At 36.4% G+C, this 19,972-nt stretch overlaps 1 protein-coding gene across 10 annotated transcripts in view; it reads left to right on the top strand.

Moving 5' to 3' along the window:
- Positions 1-19,972, top strand: part of LOC126414772 (probable basic-leucine zipper transcription factor N) — a 409,868-nt gene that overhangs the window by 368,547 nt on the left and 21,349 nt on the right. For all 10 annotated transcript variants that reach the window (XM_050083381.1, XM_050083380.1, XM_050083383.1 and 7 more), the window contains 3 exons: positions 4,475-4,649; positions 9,330-9,556; positions 12,295-12,646. In XM_050083381.1, coding sequence (XP_049939338.1) covers positions 4,475-4,649; positions 9,330-9,556; positions 12,295-12,646 — 754 coding nt within the window. The remainder of the gene's footprint in view (positions 1-4,474; positions 4,650-9,329; positions 9,557-12,294; positions 12,647-19,972) is intronic.

Below are 19,972 nucleotides of genomic sequence, written 5' to 3'. Positions count from 1 at the left end.
GTTGAGGACAGATACCGTTGGGTCTTGATGGCCAGCATTTATAGTGGCCAGTACTGCAAGTAGGGCTCACATTAGATTTATTAGGGAAAGGTGATGCTTCCCATCACTGTTGTGCTATCTTCAGTGCCGGAACAGAGGCTTTCATCATGCCAGTTCATCACCTTTTTCGGCTCTGGTAGCAGAATGTGGTATACAACCTGCTGGCTCGCCTCACTGAGCTGAGTTAGGAAGGTGGTGGTTTAACAGTTGTAATACTTTTCAATCACTGCACAAAACCTTAAAATGGTGGACATTGAGATAAGTTATCTCAGTATAGAAAATCCACCGACAGAGGAAAGAAACTGAATCTGAAGAGATAACTGTATGATATCATAAATATATTAAGCAAACAAACTTTCTCCCTTCACATCAGCAATTTATTGCAGGTTGCTCAAGCATGCAGGATTTTAAGAGATTGGAAAAAAATCATTCCATATTTCAAATCTATTAGTCAGACAGACGCATATAATTATAGGCCTTTATTGGTGATGGCAATCTTTTGTACAGTTATGGAATGTGTTTAATGCACATTTATGGATAACAAAAATCTCCTCAAAGGAGTCAACATGGAATCTGCAAACAGAAATCTTGTGATAAACAAATAGCTCTGTTCACTCGTGTATCCAGAAAACCATAGACATTGGTGCCCAGGATGGTGCCATGTTCCTTGACTTCCAGAATGAATTTAATATAGTTCTACTCTTGTCAGTATGCGCAGAAAATAAGTGCTTAAGGAATATTGGACGGGTTTTGTGACTGGATTCAGAACTTTTTAAAGGTCATATGCACGTGGCTAGAAATACATTACAAAGGCACACCAACTTGAAGGTGGAGATAAAAGATCTTTGACAGTGTACACTTCAGTGATTGAGAACATTTCATGCAAGTGGGAAAGTTCAATCTGTACTAATGGTTTAGCACTACACTTAGGCGGGCAATCAGCTGGAGCAGTAGTCACCATCATATAGTAGCCACATACCCTTTGCACCACCAAAGGCACATCGTCCAAAAGTGGATGCAGGGTCACTTGCAGGAACTGCAGATATACCTCACCTGTGAGACGTTGTGGAAGGATGACTGGTCCCAAAGGCAACTGCCAATAACCCATGCCCACACGATGAGGCTGAACTGCTGCTGATGTTTCACTGCCACAATATGACGGGGATTTTCTGTAGCTCACAGGTGAGAGATGTATAGATTGACAATACTTCCCCTATAAATGTTGCCTCATCTGGGAATAGGATGGAAGACAGAAATCTCAACACCATGGCGGCCTGTGTGACGAACCAGCAACAGACCATTGACACAGAGGCAAGAAATAATGTTTGCATGCATTGTAATTGGTATGGATAGTGGCAGTTGTTGTGGGGAATGTTCCATATACATATATATATATGAGGTCTTGTGGATAAAGCGGAAGCTTCATGGGGGGATTTTGTAGATAATACTGTTGTTTATAGGAAAGATGCAGTGCTAGAAAATGATAATGAAATAGTTCCTGCGTAGGACTAGCAATTTGGTCCAGCAGCTGACCATGAATGTAAATAAATGTAACTGCGTAATTAGATAGAAGGACCAATTACAATGTTTGCCCTAATTCGCTGGCAACAGTAACAAGTAAGGGAATTGTAACGATCTTTAAACGTTGCTACTTAACTTGCTTTGGCCTGTGGTTCATCAATGTTGTGGATGCTGTGAATAATGAGAATATCACGAAAATTTGAAGCTTGACAAATTATTTATTGACATCAGCTGATCAACAGAACTGACATAAGTGCAAAACAACTGACGAAACTGAGCTAAACCGAACTGAACTGCACTGACTCCAGAAGTAAACAAAACTTGACTGACTGACTGCCTGCGCAGCCTTGCTGTGTCGCTTTAAATACAGTTTTAACAATTGCTACCATTGTTAATTCATTACAAACTGTAACTTACAATTAAAAACAATTTCATCTAAACTAACTGCTGTTACATTTGTACAGGTTATAAAATGTAATGTCAGATAATGTAATATTTTTATCATCATCTTGGTTTTATGTGTGAAAATTAATTCACAATCTGATTTCAACAATTATTTTGATTTTACTTTAATTTCATAATTAGTGACTGTATGGATTTTGTTTGAAGTATACACATCGTGCTTCGCCAGATTACATAAATTAAATACAAACGTTTTCTCAAATACCGGAATTTCGTAAATGTGGGTAGTGTAACTAACAAGAGGTAAATATCTGTGTAATTTACAAGCATCTTTAATTACAATGAATTACTTAAAAATGAATAACAAATGAAATTAGATCATTGGATAAAGATTGTTATTTTCATTTGAATCATAATGAGGTTTTTATGTTAGCGTCTTTACAAATTGCAGTTATGGTAATTAGAGGCGTACATGCTAACATTTCCACAGCCTCTTAATATTTATTGCTAAACATTTATTACTACAATTTCATGATCTCTGATATTTAATTTGGCATATGTAAATATTTTTGTTAATGACAACAATCTATTAACAATCAAGAGAATGTATGTCATTCCAGAATATTTTATATGTATTTACAAAGAAGAACAGGTTTTTGGGCAAACTGAACTGAACAATACCTATAAAAATACACACAAAAGGCCCTAGGAAGCACTGATTCATATGATAAATACATGGATGCATATAAAAAAAGGTGGTATTGGACAGTTCATAATGATCTTTGGAGAGGCTGTTGCATAATAGAACATCCATCTGGAGCTATCTAAGTGAAATGATCACTTAAAACTAGTGCTATTAAAAGCAGATGCCAGCTCAAAACATGCACTGGAAAAAAAAAAAAAAAAAAAAAAAAAAAAAAAAAAAAAAAAAAAAACAACAACAACAACAACAACAACAACAACAACACTAGTTTGACTGCTTCTTGATTATTATTGGTCAGTCTGGGGCACTTATGAGGTAGGATTCATGAAGGAGCTAGAGAAGATCCAAAGATGAGAGATGCATTTTTTCACAGGTTCATTTCATAAACAAGGAAATGTTATGTAGATGCTCATCAAACTTGAACAAATTTGCTGCAACAAAGGCATTTTGCATCAAAAGAGGACTCCTGTTAAAATTCCAAGAATATTCATTCCAAGAAGATTCATGCAAGGTATTAATTGCTTTCATTAACAAATGGAACCGGGTAGTAGGAAATTGACAAAGATGATACAAAATTCAGGTGTGTACATTTGGATGCAGATGTTGCTAAACCAGTGGAATGGTGACATCAAATGGACATCTCTGAGCAAGTAAATGACCTTATAATATATAGACAGCTTCATAATAATTTTCCCTCACTTTACCAAGACACATCAGAATATATAAGGGTGCAAAAAAGGGCAGCTCGTTTTGTATTATCACGTAATAGGGGAGAGTGTGGCAGATGTGATACGCGAGTTGGGATGGAAGCCATTAAAGCAAAGACGTTTTTTGTCGCGGTGAGATCTATTCACGAAATTTCAGTCACCAACTTTCTCTTCTGAATACAAAAATATTTTGTTGAGCCCAACCTACATAGGTAGGAATGATCATCAAAATAAAATAAGAGAAATCGGAGCTCGAACAGAAAGGTTTAGGTGTTCGTTTTTCCCGCGCGCTTTTCGGGAGTGGAATGGTAGAGAGATAGTATGATTGTGGTTCGATGAACCCTCTGCCAAGCACTTAAATGTGAATTGCAGAGTAGTCATGTAGATGTAGATATAAAATACTATTGGGAGTGTAATCTTACACATTTAATGCACTGCATTTATGTTGATAGAAAACTGAGTCAAAATCGGTTTTACGTAGTTTTAAAATTAAAGCATACAAAAGTTACTGGTATTGCTTTTATTTGACTGAAATAAGATAAATAAATTAATTAAAAACATAAAAGAGAAATAAGTGATATTTCCACCATGGGAATTTCTTTGACGTATTAGACTGGTTATGGAGAACATGTGACATTTTTATGGATTTACCCTATATGTAAAATCATTGTGTGCCATTAAAATAGGAGTTCTGATTTCATTAAAAAATTGTTTTATCCTCTTTTCACCAATTAGAGAGTCATTTTCAGATGAGTGTTACTTTTCACAACAGAATAGTAAAATTAGAAGAAACTGCCCATTGCAGTTGAAGAAAAAGACAGTGTACCATATTTTCACTGAGAGAAGCACCATCTGCACTGAAACTGATGTGGTTACCTTATGAGCCCCTTTGTGTGCAAGTTTTATTTGAAAATATTTGTCATAGGATATATATGAAATAGAGTTTATTGTTAATAGATAGTCTTATTACTCACTTCTACTGAACATTATTTTCCTGTTAAACAAGGATAATTGCTTATCAGTTGCATTTAAGCCTGTTTGTGAAAAAAAATCTTTAAATAAATATTTTAACAACTGAAAGCCATTTTTATGTTTGCATTAGGAAATGGTGTTTAAGGAGCCGAGTAAAACACCATTGAAACTTGTTATGGATCCCAGAGGTCAGGTGCAAGATTTGGCAAGTCTGAGACAACAAGGTTACAACATTGAAACTGGAGCTCTTAGTCCGGACATTTGCCTTGATCTTGTGCGAGATCTCAATGCAACGAAAGGGAAAGGTAACAACCAGCACATTAATATAACATTTATTCAGCCACAGATTGTGTTCCATAAATCCCATGATAAAGGAAAGCCTTTAGGGATGTGTAATGAGCCAATTTATAATCATATTAACAGGTAGAAGCAGCCACTGCAGGATATTTCTGCAAAGTTTGAATGCAACAGGTTACGACTATCATTACTCTACTCACACCAATAATTACAAGAATTAATTAATTATATATTATAATAATTAGGTATAAGTATATTAGGAGAAAATTAGCCACTTTGAAAGAAACTCATTTTAGACAACTCAGATGCTGTTTTTATCTAATATTTCCATCAAATCATTTGTGGAACATTGTATGGAACACTATCAAGTGGCTGTATAAAGGCAGAGACGAGATCTGTTTAATGTTAACATTGGAATGACGCAGAATTGACGCCCCTAAGCTCAAATATTCTGATAAATAGTAGAAGGAACTGCCAGTAAAGCATTATACTAATTTGTTTTTTAGTGCCTGGGGATTTTGAATTTCCTGCCAAAACTCTAGTGGGCAACCTACTGCAGAATTTTGCACCACAATATTAAACACCATTTTGAGCCTTTGATAGGCCTACAATATGGGGTGTAATGCAGATGCTCTGATTAACTTCTTAAGGGGCCTAAATGGTGTCTTGAGGGACAGATTGAGAAGAGGCACCCATGTCCAGAAATTTCATCTAACAATGGTACAGAGTGTTGAAGTTATAAGGGAAACATCTATATTAGGCCACCCCTTCAGCAGGAAATACGATTTGTAATGATAACAGACTGCAGGCCAAACTCCTCGCAATGGACCTGAGAGTATTATCAATGTTAGAGTGCATCCACACCTGCCACAACAACACTGTAGAGACTGCTAAAGCACAGTGAAGGCAGAGTCTTACATCACACTTTTGTTGCTGAAGGAGTGGTTTGGTGGCAGACATTTTCCCCTGTAACTTCAGTGGTGTCTAGCAGCATTGGATGATGTATCCAGGCATGGGTACCTAGTCTCAATTTGTTTCCCAAGAGACCAGATACAACCCCTAAAACTCTATTAATAAAATTTTGTTACATCCTGTATATGGGAATTATTATATGGGAATTATTTGCAACTGTAGAATTATGGTTTCGTATTGCACAGTTGTCCTAAATTCATTCTTGCTTCAAAAATTAATATTAGCCATTTTCTTTTGAAATTAACATTAAAGAATAGCTTTCTTTGCTCTTATCATTACCTAGATTCATACCAGTTTCAAGCATGTATTACTTTCATTCACATAGGCATTCAGTAATGTGTTTTACCAGGTGTAGAAGTATGAAACCAGAATTTGGTTGCAATAATTACATGTCTCTTGTTTGAAACTGATAAACAATATTTTGTTCAAAATAATCTCCATTGCTATTTATACATTTCTTCCATCTCTCCGGAAGGCTATGAATGCCACGCCAAAAAACAATTCTTCTTTTGAAGTGAACCAGTCAGCGAGCCATTCTTGTACATTTTCATATGAATTGAAGCATTGTTCAGTGAGAGCGTGTCCCAGTGATGCAAATAGATTATGATCAGACAGAGCCAATTCTGCAGAATAAGCCAAATGCCCTAGTATTCCTGAACTGAGCACCTCGATCATTTCCCTAACCCATTTTGCTGTGTTTGATGGGGCGTTATCATGGAGCAATATGACTTTTTGTAGTCTTTTTCCATATTCTGGACATTTTTTACATAATGCTCAATTGAAATCAATCATTTGCTGTTGGTAGTGATCAATGTTAACTGTTTCACCAGGTTTTAGCAGGTCATAATAGACGACACCCTTTTGATTCCACCACACACAGAGCATTGTCTTCTTTACAAAGCAGTTTGGTCTTGCATTAGATGTTGATGCTTTGCCTGGATTCACCCATGATTTACGATGCTTAGGATTCTCAAAATACAACCTTTTTCATCACCTGTTACTATTCAATGGAGAAACAACTTTCTCTTGTATCAGGTGAGCAGCATTTCACAAGTGGTCTTTTGAGTTGCTTGCTGTCTTTCATTCACTTCATGCGGAACCCATTTTTCCACTTTCTGCACCTTTCCCATAGCTCTCAACTGAAGAGAAATGGCTTTCTGTATCACATTCAATTGTTCCGCAAGTTCCTGTTGAGTTTGAGTATCGTCTTCATCCAATAATGCCTGCAATTCGTTGTCTTCGAACTTTTTTGGTGGTTTCCCAGCACTTGTCATTTCTCACGTCAAAATCACCACTTTTGAGTTTTTTGAACCACTAAAAACACTGTGTTTTCCAAAGAGTATGTTCAACTCGACATGTTTACGGGTTTGAAATAGATACCGAATAATGGAACTTAGATTACTGTGTGTTGACATTCATCGTCAGCCATTACAGGATGCAGATGGTGCTGCAGACGTGGTCTCATGGGCCCTACACTGACAGCTAGCACCGTCTATAGGGAAATTCTGGTTTTATGCTTTTACACCTGGTATGCTTACGTATTAGGGAAACTTTGCAATTTGTATTAAAAGCTTGAAACTGAATTGGCAATAGTGAAGAATACATCTGATAATTTGAAAGTTATTCTTTGGGTTAATACAGAGAACCAATAGCTCTTCAATGTGAATTGCCAAAAGCCAGAATTAATGGCAGCTCCATGTTTGCTGTGAGCTGTAGCTTTGGTGTCTTGGAGAACTGCACTGCATTATGTCTATGAAGTATCTTTGGCTATCCACAGTCAGTGGTATGGTATACATTGAGTTCTTCAAAGAAAGTGTTTGGTGACCAAGGTTACTTAATAATTATATTGAAGAGGGCTTGTAGAAGTAGATATGAGAACTGTTAAAGAATAGCTCAGACTTCTTTTGCTTGCTAACTGCTGACTAGAGTAATATACTGGAAAATATGAAGAAAAATTGAGGAGGCACTACATAAAATTAGATTGTGATCAGATTAGGACATGAGAGCAGTGATTCTGACTATGTATGGCAAAATAGAAGGAAGAACAGAGAGTCACCACTGTTTAAATTTTAAATTTGAGAAGCCATAAAGAGAACTGAAAACTATTTCTGAAAAGGATGCACTGAAACAATGATGAACTAATAAAATCATTTCTGAAACTGTGAGTTTTGAATACAGCAGTATACAGAAGCAAAAAATAACTGCAGGAAAACCATAGTAGAAAGAACTGGAAGTACTGGAGAGATGTAGTGTAACAGAGGGTCACGAAAAATTTGTGGTTGGGTGTGGTAGATGTGCAGATAAGAAAATACCAGCGCAAGATCAGAACAGATAGATAATGGCATTAAAACAAGTCAAATGACACTTGATTTAAAAATGTGAGAAGAATACAGAAGAAACAAACAGTAAAAAAAGGGATGCTAGCAACAGTTTGAACTGTAAGTCAATAAAAAAATATAAAATGATATTACCAAAATTATGAAGACGTACTACACACAAATGTGAACATTATTAACATTTTGATCAGTCCAGGGTTAAGCCTTAGATGGGCCACATTGCACTTTGTACAGTTGAAAAATCGCACAGACATCTGAGTGATGTTAATGTATGAACTTGGATGTCCTGCATATTTGATGGCATAAACCTCAATGTATAGTTGAAAAGTTATTTGTTACCAAAAGTTTTATCGTGAGGCCAGACATAATCTCCCCAGTCCTTATAGGTTTTTTTAGAACAAAATGTAGAAGTTTTGTCAAACATTGTTAGGAAAAGGGAAAAAAGAAAGAATCCTCTCTTCAGCATCAACGCAATTACTTGAAAAATTTGTATGTGTTCTGGCTGTAAGAAGAGTACATGAAAAATTACAAAAACTAATTTTATGCCACACAAACAACTAACTTGGATTTGGCTGTTATTATAATAGTGTTAAGTTGGCTGTAGACGTCATAAAAACTAACCGTCAAAGTAACAATATTATAATAATATTTCCTTCTCATAATATTGTTACATTCCATCCTGGATTAACCATCAGAGTAAGTAATATAATGAACTGCTGTCTTTCAAGACCTAGAAAAAAACAATCTTTGACAGACTGGTATAGAACATCACAGCAGAAAGTACTCTCATAAATCACATTCCTTTATTCATCTTATACCTTGTTTACAAATTGTCAAATTGTATCCTTGGTAGGGTTCACAGGATGTGTGTGTGTGTGTGCGCGCGCACAAGCATGCTCATGCATGTGTGCAGGCAATAGTGGGGGGGGGGGGGGGGGGGAGGATTTAATTAACGATAGATGTTTTTACATTTGTAACCATGCGACATCAAATGTCCAATATTTGTAAATTAATTATTTTTCGTTTCTTTTTGAGGTGTCCCTGTCTTCGTACACATTTGTCTTTGTGGATTTGTTCCTCATGTACCCACCCATTTTCGATATGATACTCAACTGTCATATTTTGTTCTTAGCTGTATCAAATGACACTTAATGCAGTTTTCTGCTTCGTTTTTGTCATTGCATTCAACATAAGCAGCTCAAATTTGAGCTCACTATTTCCATATTTTTTGTACTGCGCCTCCCCCCCCCCCCCTCCCCCCAGTCCTTCTTTTATCCAACTATTCCAAACAGTTTTTCTCTGGTTCTAATTGCATTAAGCTACAACATCAAATAACTTAGCAAATTTCAAGTGTTATAATACTCCTCTGTGACATTGCAGGTGCTGAGCTCTTTGCAAAGCGACGAAAGAAGTCTGAAAAATGGGTGGTTGATGAAACTACTGTGAAGAAGTCCAGCACAAGCAGCACAGTTACTGATTATATTTCTTCATCAAGCACTCTGCAACGCCAGAGTAGCATTGGGACTCCTAGTCAGCTGCCACCAATTGTTCCATCATATTTAGATACATCACGTGTGCAACATGCACAAAAACTGAATGAGATACAGGTAACCAAAGCATCAGAGGTCCACATCAAAGGATTTACTTGAAGTGCAGTGTGCACACTTTTCCTTAGTCTGTTTCAGTAGGGTTTGGGAGGGTAAAAGGAAGGAAATTGTGTGCCATTCATATTCTGCCACCAGGTGATTGATGTTGAGAATGGGGTATTCTCAATCTTCCTCAATCAAAACAGGTACAAGATAAATGAGATTTTCATTTTGTGCTTTGTAACACGCATTTACAAACTTTAAACAGTGACATAAAAGTAACAAGCAGTGAACCAGGAATTGCTTCATTATTCGTACTAGAATGATGTAACGTGTTACTGTTTATTTGCTTAGATTGGTAACATACTTTCAAGAAACACAACAGACTCAAAGGCTTCAAACTGTTGTTGACTGATATAAGAAAACTGAGAGGTCAAAGAAAATAATGTGCATACTGTACTAATACATGGGACAGTAAAAAAACTCAGCAATATAGCTGTGATGCTCATGAAAAATTAATGTGGTGTTAAGTGGTACAAGGCAACTGGTCTTATCAGTCGGCAGACAGTGAATTTTCACGTGTTATGGGAAACAAAAAAGATATGTCAGCATCTGACAAAGGAGAAGTCATGAGGAAGAAGTAGATAGGGAGAGATAGAGAACGAGAGTTATGTTTGATGAATATGCATACTGTAGGAGAATATTTATAAGGGGCTTCACCTAGATTTTGTAATGTGACATGTTACTTTGTAAATTTATGTATCCCTTATTCTGTATATGTTTCTTAGTAACCACAGATTTTTGCTTACTCCAGGAAAATTTGTCTCAATTCCAAAAACATCACCCATACACTGTAAAGAAATTGTGAAGATTTTCTGGTAAATGGCTTGCTAGTGTTACTTTACAATAGTTATTAAATTGATGGTTCACTGTTTACTAAAATGATTGTTCCAAGTTTGAGACTCAGTATCAGTGGCATAAAACTTTTGAACCTAATGTTGGATGAATTTTTATAACAATAAGGACTAGTTTGCAGTCCAAAACATCATCTGTTTTGGAGATCTGCTGCTTATTTTTAAAAAAAGGGTACTAAGTTAGGCATGAAGTATTCAATTTTACTAGTGTGATACTAAAACATTGCCATAATTTGGCCACTGGTTTTAATTGATGTTGACAGTGTAGACGTAGCATTGCAAGAATCTTTACAGATTTCTGCTTCCAGTCTTCATTTTCAGTAACTTCATGAAGCAGTTTCATCTTTGTTTTGAGTGAAGTAGCAATTTTTTCTGTCCCATTTTGCCTGTTATTATGTGCAGAAAAATAACAAGCTGAAATTAGAAAGGAAATCTGATGTCAATACACTATTCACTACCTTTCACATGTCGTTCACCGTATTTGAAAACTGACTAAAGTGTTTGTCAATGGCAGCACCCGAGGATAACTGATAACATAGCAACATAGTAGCCATTGCTTATTTTGGTCTAATAAAAAACAAAGGTCAATGAAGTTAGGCAACCATGTTACTCTTCACTACTTGTTCTCCCAAGGGACAAAATCTTTCTGCATTAAACAGATTTCATTGTGCTTTAAAAGAAACAAATGCATGCAATGTATGAGTATTTTTTCCAGGCCTACAGTATTATTTTGTGTTAACTGATTTTTCATGTTAAGCATTCTCATGTTTCACTGTATATAGAGAATGGGCCACTCAACAGAGATACAGGATTTTGGGTCAGTAGAGGTGGCAGTAGTGCTGATATTTCTTACTCTCCTGTCCGCCAAGTACCTGCACTTCTCAAGCCAGCAGCAATATAAATTGACTAAGTAAAGCAGTTTGCTATAATCGAGACCTTATATCTGAGACCATTGTAACCAGTAGAGAGTATACTGAATAACCAAAAAAGTCAAAGTTGTATCTCCCCCTCCCACAATTTGTTGTTGTCACTACTATTGCCAATGGTAAGGTCTCTTTTTTTCAAAAATACAAGAGTAAGATTTACAATAAACTTTTTACTTATCTTCTTTCTCGTAGTTGGCTCCAGTTATTCATGTCTAGGGGCTGATTCTTGAAGATGAAATTTTTGACATTTTAGGCTCTCACCGTTCCAGTTGACATAATTAACTTTGTAGAATGCTTGCACTGTATTTTTGTTTTCACAATAATTTATTGTCTCACATTTTATTGTATCACACTATCTTTTGAATTTGTGTTCTTCCAACATACAAAAACACAATCGATCACATCAGAGGCATGCCCACTACTCCTTCACACTGTGGTGATAACAATATTCGAAAGGGTTTAAAAATTTTCTTGACAAATGAATTTCTATTAATTTATAAACAAATCCAGAAATAAACGTAATAAATAGCGCCAAATTGTGTAAATAATAATAGAAATTTTAAGTGTGCCAAATATTTCGTAATCTTCGTGTTTCTAAAAAAATAATTTTAACTGTACATCCAGAGCTAGTACATATTGATTGTGACAGCAAAAATAAAATAATTTCTTTTTATAGATTTTAGCTTGAAATATAGCATCTCGTCTACAAAATCATATGAATTTTTTTTTGAAAAACAGCTGAGATAATATTAACCTGTTCAAAATTCTAAAATATTTCTGGTGTCGAATACTTCTGTCCAGGTAAAGCAATGCTAGGGGAGGATGTCCCTTTACAAGAGACAGTAATGAAAATTGTAAATATTGATTTTTTCATGTCTTCTTTTCAACTATAAAAGTGTGAGACTTGTTTTACCAACAGGAGCGGTTTACTCTACCAAGACTTCGCCTTGTGAAATCTCCATGGGAAGCTGCTCTGGAGACTGGTTCCGTGGATGCAGCTTTCCAGGAACTCAAACCACTGCAGTCATGGAGCTTTTCTAGTGCTCCAACACCAGCTGCCCCTGAGCCAGTTCTGAGTTCAACATTTGACAGCTACAAATCAACAACACCACAACCTGTATCAGCTGAACCAGTATTTACTCCTCTTACACCCTCTACTGGTGTCAGTCAGCCCCCAAGCCAAAGAGTTTCTGGTCATGAAAAGGACTTTCTGTACAAACCTAAGGCACCAAGAGGATGGAGCGGTGCACAACACTCACAGCAAAGTTATGGTAATCACATGAAAGATTTATTTGGAGAGCTTTTATTTAATTATTTTAAATATTGCATTTTGTCCAGTAAAGCTTTAATCATGTATTTGTTACTCTGGTAAATGTATGTTGATTTTACTAATGATGATACACTCGTATAGCTGCATGACTGTAATATCTTTGATGCATGTGTTTTTATATTAGTTTTCCTTCATCACCAGCTAATTGTAGTATGATATTCATAATCACTGAAACACAAATCATAGCTAAAACAGCCAGTAAATAGCCTAGAATACAGAACATACTTTGTAAAGGCAATTTGTGGAAAGCAACACCAGTTAACAAAAACCTATTTAAATATAGAAACGTATCAGTGCTAATTTAATTTATCTTGTATTTCAATAATTTCATTTATTCTACTTTTTTGTATTTATTTTCTTGATTATTGAGCTCTTTACTACTATCTTTCCTTAAAATAACAAGACTGAAGTACTTGCAGAACTCGTTTTAAGTTAGTTCAATTTACTACCAATTGTATGAAAGATCTTAGTTGGGGATAGTGATATTTTGGGTTGTTTTAATGCAGAAATTTCATTGTTAATGCATGTGAAATGCATTAATTTTGTAAACCCTGTCAACTTGCATTGTTGTGGGGATGAAGGCTTTTTGTCTGTTGAAGTGTACATGTCCTAACATAGTTACAGATTTGTAGCTCTCTTTTTTCCACATTTCCATTTTTTATCTCTTCCCTCCTTTTTTTCCATACACCCTTTCTTGGTCCAATACATATTAGAATGCTACTGTATAAATCTTTGTGGCAGTTTGAATAAACATACAATTAAGTAATCATTAACTACAGAGCTTATACTTAAATGTACGACTTGAGATTCAATATGTTGCGCAAAACAGACATTTTCCAGTATGTTGTCAGCTCGTGTTACAAACCAGTTTAATTTAAGAACAAGGCAGAAACAATTTTCTTCTTGAGACTTTGATTTTAATAATATCCATAGGTGATGTAGCGAATCATGCTACAAATCAGAAATACCTTAAGCATTGGTTGGTAGGAGATTTTCCTTATTGCCATATTAGAAAGGCATTCTTTTCCATAAAAGTGGAAAGGGGCAAGTTTGTTTCTTATGTTTCATTTCTTCTGCATTTATAGAAAGATCTCTGTAATTTACCTTGCAGTATATTAGTTTATATTTATGAGGATCAAGAAACAAATGTAACCATGGATAACAGAACTAACAGGAAAGTGAACATGAAGGAGTACCTTGTGTGGGGACAACATTTTGTAACAAAGAAGAAGACATGGAACATAGGTTTCATATAGGAGAACAGAAGAACCTATAGGTGTGTGAATGAGGAAGAGAAAAAAATTATCATCTGATACTCTCCCCCCATGAACCATGGACCTTGCCGTTGGTGGAGAGGCTTGCGTGCCTCAGCGATGCAGATGGCCGTACCGTAGGTGCAACCACAACGGAGGGGTATCTGTTGAGAGGCCAGACAAACATGTGGTTCCTGAAGAGGGGCAGCAGCCTTTTCAGTAGTTGCAGGGGCAACAGTCTCGATGATTGACTGATCTGGCCTTGTAGCATTAACCAAATCGGCCTTGCTGTGCTGGTACTGCGAACAGCTGAAAGCAAGGGGAAACTACAGCCGTAATTTTTCCCGAGGGCATACAGCTTTACTGTATGATTAAATGACGATGGCGTCCTCTTGGGTAAAATATTCCGGAGATAAAATAGTCCCCCATTCGGATCTCCGGGCGGGGACTACTCAAGAGGACGTCATTATCAGGAGAAAGAAAACTGGCGTTCTATGGATTGGAGCGTGGAATGTCAGATCCCTTAATCTGGCAGGAAGGTTAGAAAATTTAAAAAGGGAAATGGATAGGTTAAAGTTAGATATAGTGGGAATTAGTGAAGTTCGGTGGCAGGAGGAGCAAGACTTTTGGTCAGGTGAATACAGGGTTATAAATACAAAATCAAATAGGGGTAATGCAGGAGTAGGTTTAATAATGAATAAAAAATAGGAGTGCGGGTAAGCTACTACAAACAGGATAGTGAACACATTATTGTGGCCAAGATAGACACAATGCCCATTCCTACTACAGTAGTAAAAGTTTATATGCCAACTAGCTCTGCAGATGATGAAGAAATTGATGAAATGTATGATGAGATAAAAGAAATTATTCAGGTAGTGAAGGGAGATGAAAATTTAATAGTCATGGGTGATTGGAATTCGAGAGTAGGAAAAGGGAGAGAAGGAAACAGTAGGTGAATATGGATTGGGGGGGAAGAAATGAAAGAGGAAGACGTCTGGTAGAATTTTGCACAGGGCATAACTTAATCATAGCTAAAACTGGGTTCAAGAATCATAAAAGAAGGTTGTATACATGGAAGAATCCTGGAGATACTAAAAGGTATCAGATAGATTATATAATGGTAAGACAGAGATTTAGGAACCAGGTTTTAAATTGTAAGACATTTCCAGGGGCAGATGTGGACTCTGACCACAATCTATTGGTTATGAGCTGTAGATTAAAACTGAAGAAACTACAAAAAGGTGCTAATTTAAGGAGATGGGACCTTGATAAACTGACTAAACCAGAGGTTGTAGAGAGTTTCAGGGAGAGCATAAGGGAACAGTTGACAGGAATGTGGTAAAGAAATACAGTAGAAGAAGAATGGGTAGCTCTGAGGGATGAAGTAGTGAAGGTAACAGACGATCAAGTAGGTAAAAAGACGAGGGCTAATAGAAATCCTTGGGTAACAGAAGAAATATTGAATTTAATTGATGAAAGGAGAAAATATAAAAATGCAGTAGATGAAGCAGGCAAAAAGGAATACAAACGTCTCAAAAATGAGATCGACAGGAAGTGCAAAAGTGCTAAGCAGGGATGGCTAGAGGACAAATGTAAGGATGTAGAGGCTTATTTCACTAGGGGTAAGATAGATACTGCCTACAGGAAAATTAAAGAGACCTTTGGAGAGAAGAGAACCACTTGTATGAATATCAAGAGCTCAGATGGAAACCCAGTTCTAAGCAAAGATGGGAAGGCAGAAAGATGGAAGGAGTATATAGAGGGTTTATACAAGGGCGATGTACTTGAGGACAATGGAAATGGAAGAGGATGTAGATGAAGATGAAATGGGAGATAACATACTGCGTGAAGAGTTTGACCGAGCACTGAAAGATCTGAGTCGAAACAAGGCCCCGGGAGTAGACAACATTCCATTAGAACTACTGACGGCCTTGGGAGAGCCAGTCATGACAAAACTCTACCATCTGCTGAGCAAGATGTATGAGACAGGCGAAATACCCTCAGACTTCAAGAAGAATATAATAATTCCAATCCCAAAGAAAGCAGGTGTTGACAGATGTGAAAATTACCGAACTATCAGTTTAATAAGTCACAGCTGCAAAATACTAACGCGAATTCTTTACAGACAAATGGAAAAACTGGTAGAAGTGGACATTGGGGAAGATCAGTTTGGATTCCGTAGAAATGCTGGAACATGTGAGGCAATACTAACCTTACGGCTTATCTTAGAAGAATGATTAAGAAAAGGCAAACCTACATTTCTAGTATTTGTAGACTTAGAAAAAGCTTTTGACAATGTTAACTGGAATACTCTCTTTCAAATTCTGAAGGTGGCAGGGATAAAATACAGAGAGCGAAAGGCTATTTACAATTTGTACAGAAACCAGATGGCAGTTATAAGAGTCGAGGGGCATGAAAGGGAAGCAGTGATTGGGAAGGGAGTGAGACAGGGTTGTAGCCTCTCCCTGATATTATTCAATCTGTATATTGAGCAAGCAGTAAAGGAAACAAAAGAAAAATTCGGAGTAGGTATTAAAATTCATGGAGAAGAAATAAAAACTTCGAGGTTCGCCGATGACATTGTAATTCTGTCAGAGACATCAAAGGACTTGGAAGAGCAGTTGAACGGAATGGACAGTGTCTTGAAAGGAGGATATAAGATGAACATCAACAAAAGCAAAATGAGGATAATGGAATGTAGTCAAATTAAATCGGGTGATGCTGAGGGAATTAGATTAGGAAATGAGACACTTAAAGTAGTAAAGGAGTTTTGCTATTTAGGGAGGAAAATAACTGATGATGGTCGAAGTAGAGAGGATATAAAATGTAGACTGGCAATGGCAAGGAAAGCGTTTCTGAAGAAGAGAAATTTATTAACATTGAGTATAGATTTAAGTGTCAGGTAGTCGTTTCTGAAAGTATTTGTATGGAGTGTAGCCATGTATGGAAGTGAAACATGGACGATAAATAGTTTGGACAAGAAGAGAATAGAAGCTTTCGAAATGTGGTGCTACAGAAGAATGCTGAAGATTAGATGGGCAGATCACATAACTAATGAGGAGGTATTGAATAGAATTGGGGAGAAGAGGAGTTTGTGGCACAACTTGACAAAAAGAAGGGATCAGTTGGTAGGACATGTTTTGAGGCATCAAGGGATCACAAATTTAGCATTGGAAGGCAGCGTGGAGGGTAAAAATCATAGAGGGAGACCAAGAGACGAATACACTAAGCAGATTCAGAAGGATGTAGGTTGCAGTAAGTACTGGGAGATGAAGAAGCTTGCACAGGATAGAGTAGCATGGAGAGCTGCATCAAACCAGTCTCAGGACTGAAGACCACAACAACAACAAACTCTTTATGAGGATAATCCTTTATTAAGGAAATCATAAGACTTTAATTTTCTACATGGCTGGAGCAGCAACCATGGAATGAATTCTTCTTGTAGAAATGGTAAAACAACCAATCAGTTGCAAATTTGAAGGTTTATTAAAACCCATTTACCATGGTTTCAACATTTATAAAAAGACTAGTCTTTATCTGTGGCATAAAACAACAGAACTTTTGCTGGAGTATTCTTATATATTTCATAGTCTCTTACTATTTTCATTTGGTATTTTTCCTTAGAAGGTAATTTATCCCGTCATAGTAACATGTGTAATTTCTTCTTCTAGTGCGCCTCACTTAAACATTGTTCAATTTATCTATAAAATCTCATAGCTTGGTATAAAATGATAGTTGTCAAGAAGATGGATATTATGTTCCATTGTTATAATTCTTTCATAAAAATAATAGAAGAGAATAAAAAGAATCCAGATTGTGAGCTTCTGAAAAGGAGTTCCATGGTATGTGTAACTTGAATAAAATTCGATATTAATATATTAAATTAAAGAAAAGCAACCACTTACCATCCCTAATTAGATATACATCTACCAAGATTCAGTATAGACAAGTACAGTTAGTATATAGGTGTGATAAGCTCCAGAGACAAGATTAAGATTGGTTGGTGGGGAGAGTAAACGGACGAAACTACAGGATCATCAGTCCCCAAGATTAAGGAAATGTGAAGTCAGTAGAAAGAAGTCACGTGACGTAATAATTTTATTGTATCACTGACCCAATTTGATGTTTGTAAATGTGGTATTTGTCACCGAACACCAGGTCTAGATTCATGTTTTGATTTATTTTATTTTCCCAAACTGTAATTAATTTAATCAAATGAAATTATATGGTTCCAGAGACCTTTTCAAGTCTCAGATATCTATGACATATGTATGCAGGCTGAAGCTGCAGATGAAAATTTATATCAAGGCCAGGATTTGAACCCAGCTCTCCTACTCATTAGACAGATGCGCTAACCATTACAGCACCTTGGAACAGTGGATTTGCACAACTGCATGGACTACCCTAGCATGCCTCCATTCTCAGTCCCATTCATGCCTCAGCCCACTTGATATTCCGTCTAAACTCAAACAGCATCGCATTGCTGAGGTGCTAGTCCAATACAGTTGAAGAACTTCTGCAATACTGTAATGAGTTTATCAGGAATACCAAGTAAGTTGAGGCATGATTGGGAATTTGGATTGAGGAGGGAGGTGTGCCAGGGTAGTCCATATGGTTGTTCAAAGCAACTTGGCCAACGTGGTATCATGGTTAGTCTATCTGCCTAGTGAATGGGAGACCTGGGTTCAAATTCTTGCCTTGGTACAAATTTTCATGTGTCACTTCAGTCTGCATACATACAACATACATGTAATTTGTTTCTTGACATTTAATGCCAACGTCTTTGCATTAACCAAGAGTGGACATACTTTAGGATTTAATCAGTAGTTGTATGCAGCAATTGCTGTGGCACACCTATTATCACACTAGTATCATCTTCGAGTAGTGCAGCATTGGCTGTAATATTCCAATGTGTGAATATAGACATGGAATAATAAGGGACACAGACTGTTGTCTTATGGTACTCCTGTTTCCACTTTTTTGCATCTGATACTAAATTGATTTTATGGTTGTAGTAAGCTGTCATCAGTCCTACACTCTGTGTTCTGTTTTGGAGGTATGATTCAAACTACTTCTTTCTTCCAAGTTTTCTAAGAAGATGCCATGTCTGAGAGTATCAAGTGCTTTGGAGATTAGTTAGTTTGTTAGCTTGTTAGTTATATAGTTTGTTTCATGATCCATGGATAATTTTGCACAATAAATCAGAATGATGTGGAATGAGTCAGTTTACATTCCATCGCATATTAATTTGTCAATATGACTACATGTTGACCAATTATAAGTCATTTTTTTCTTTTTTTAAATACAGGTGTTAATAATTCCTAACAGCCACATTTTACACATTTATTATAATAAATTTTACTTTGCTATATGCCAGACATTTTACATCACTGGGCAAGTAATCAAAAAAATTTTTTGCAGCACTGTGCATCCCTTTTTGTGCTAAAGACAACCTTAATGTCACTTTTCCTCCTGGTATTGTAACGATGTACATCATTGTTCCTTTTGAACTGTAGAGGATTATTTACAACAAACTTCATGAAGGGATAAACATACTGTGAAGCATTAGTCAGAATGGCTAACTCCTTAAACAGAAGTCTACGAGATGAATGTGGGTAAATACCACATATTATTTTTACAGCTTGTGTTTGAGCAATGAAGACTTTGTTTCTTAACTCTTAAGTGGGCACACAGTGTTTTTCGTAGTATGAGTGGGCAAGTGACATACTTTGAACACCTGTAAGGAATAATTATATTTATGAGATTGGTGGAGGCTAAAGAAATGAATTAAAATTTGTGCTACGGCTGGGACTTGAACTTGGATCTTTTTACTTACTAGGCAGAAATGCTGACCATACACCACCATAGCACTAGGGTAACAATACTGCTTAAATGTATCAGGGAAAATTTAATTATAAGAGCTATATCTATGTTACAAAGGTAAATATATATAACCAAATCACAGGTTTAATGAAACAACGATAAACTATACATATATTAAATGACTAAAGCAT

The sequence above is a fragment of the Schistocerca serialis genome, chromosome 1, assembly GCF_023864345.2.
Source record: "Schistocerca serialis cubense isolate TAMUIC-IGC-003099 chromosome 1, iqSchSeri2.2, whole genome shotgun sequence".
NCBI lineage: Eukaryota > Metazoa > Arthropoda > Insecta > Orthoptera > Acrididae > Schistocerca > Schistocerca serialis.
This window is presented reverse-complemented; position numbering and strand designations above follow the sequence as displayed.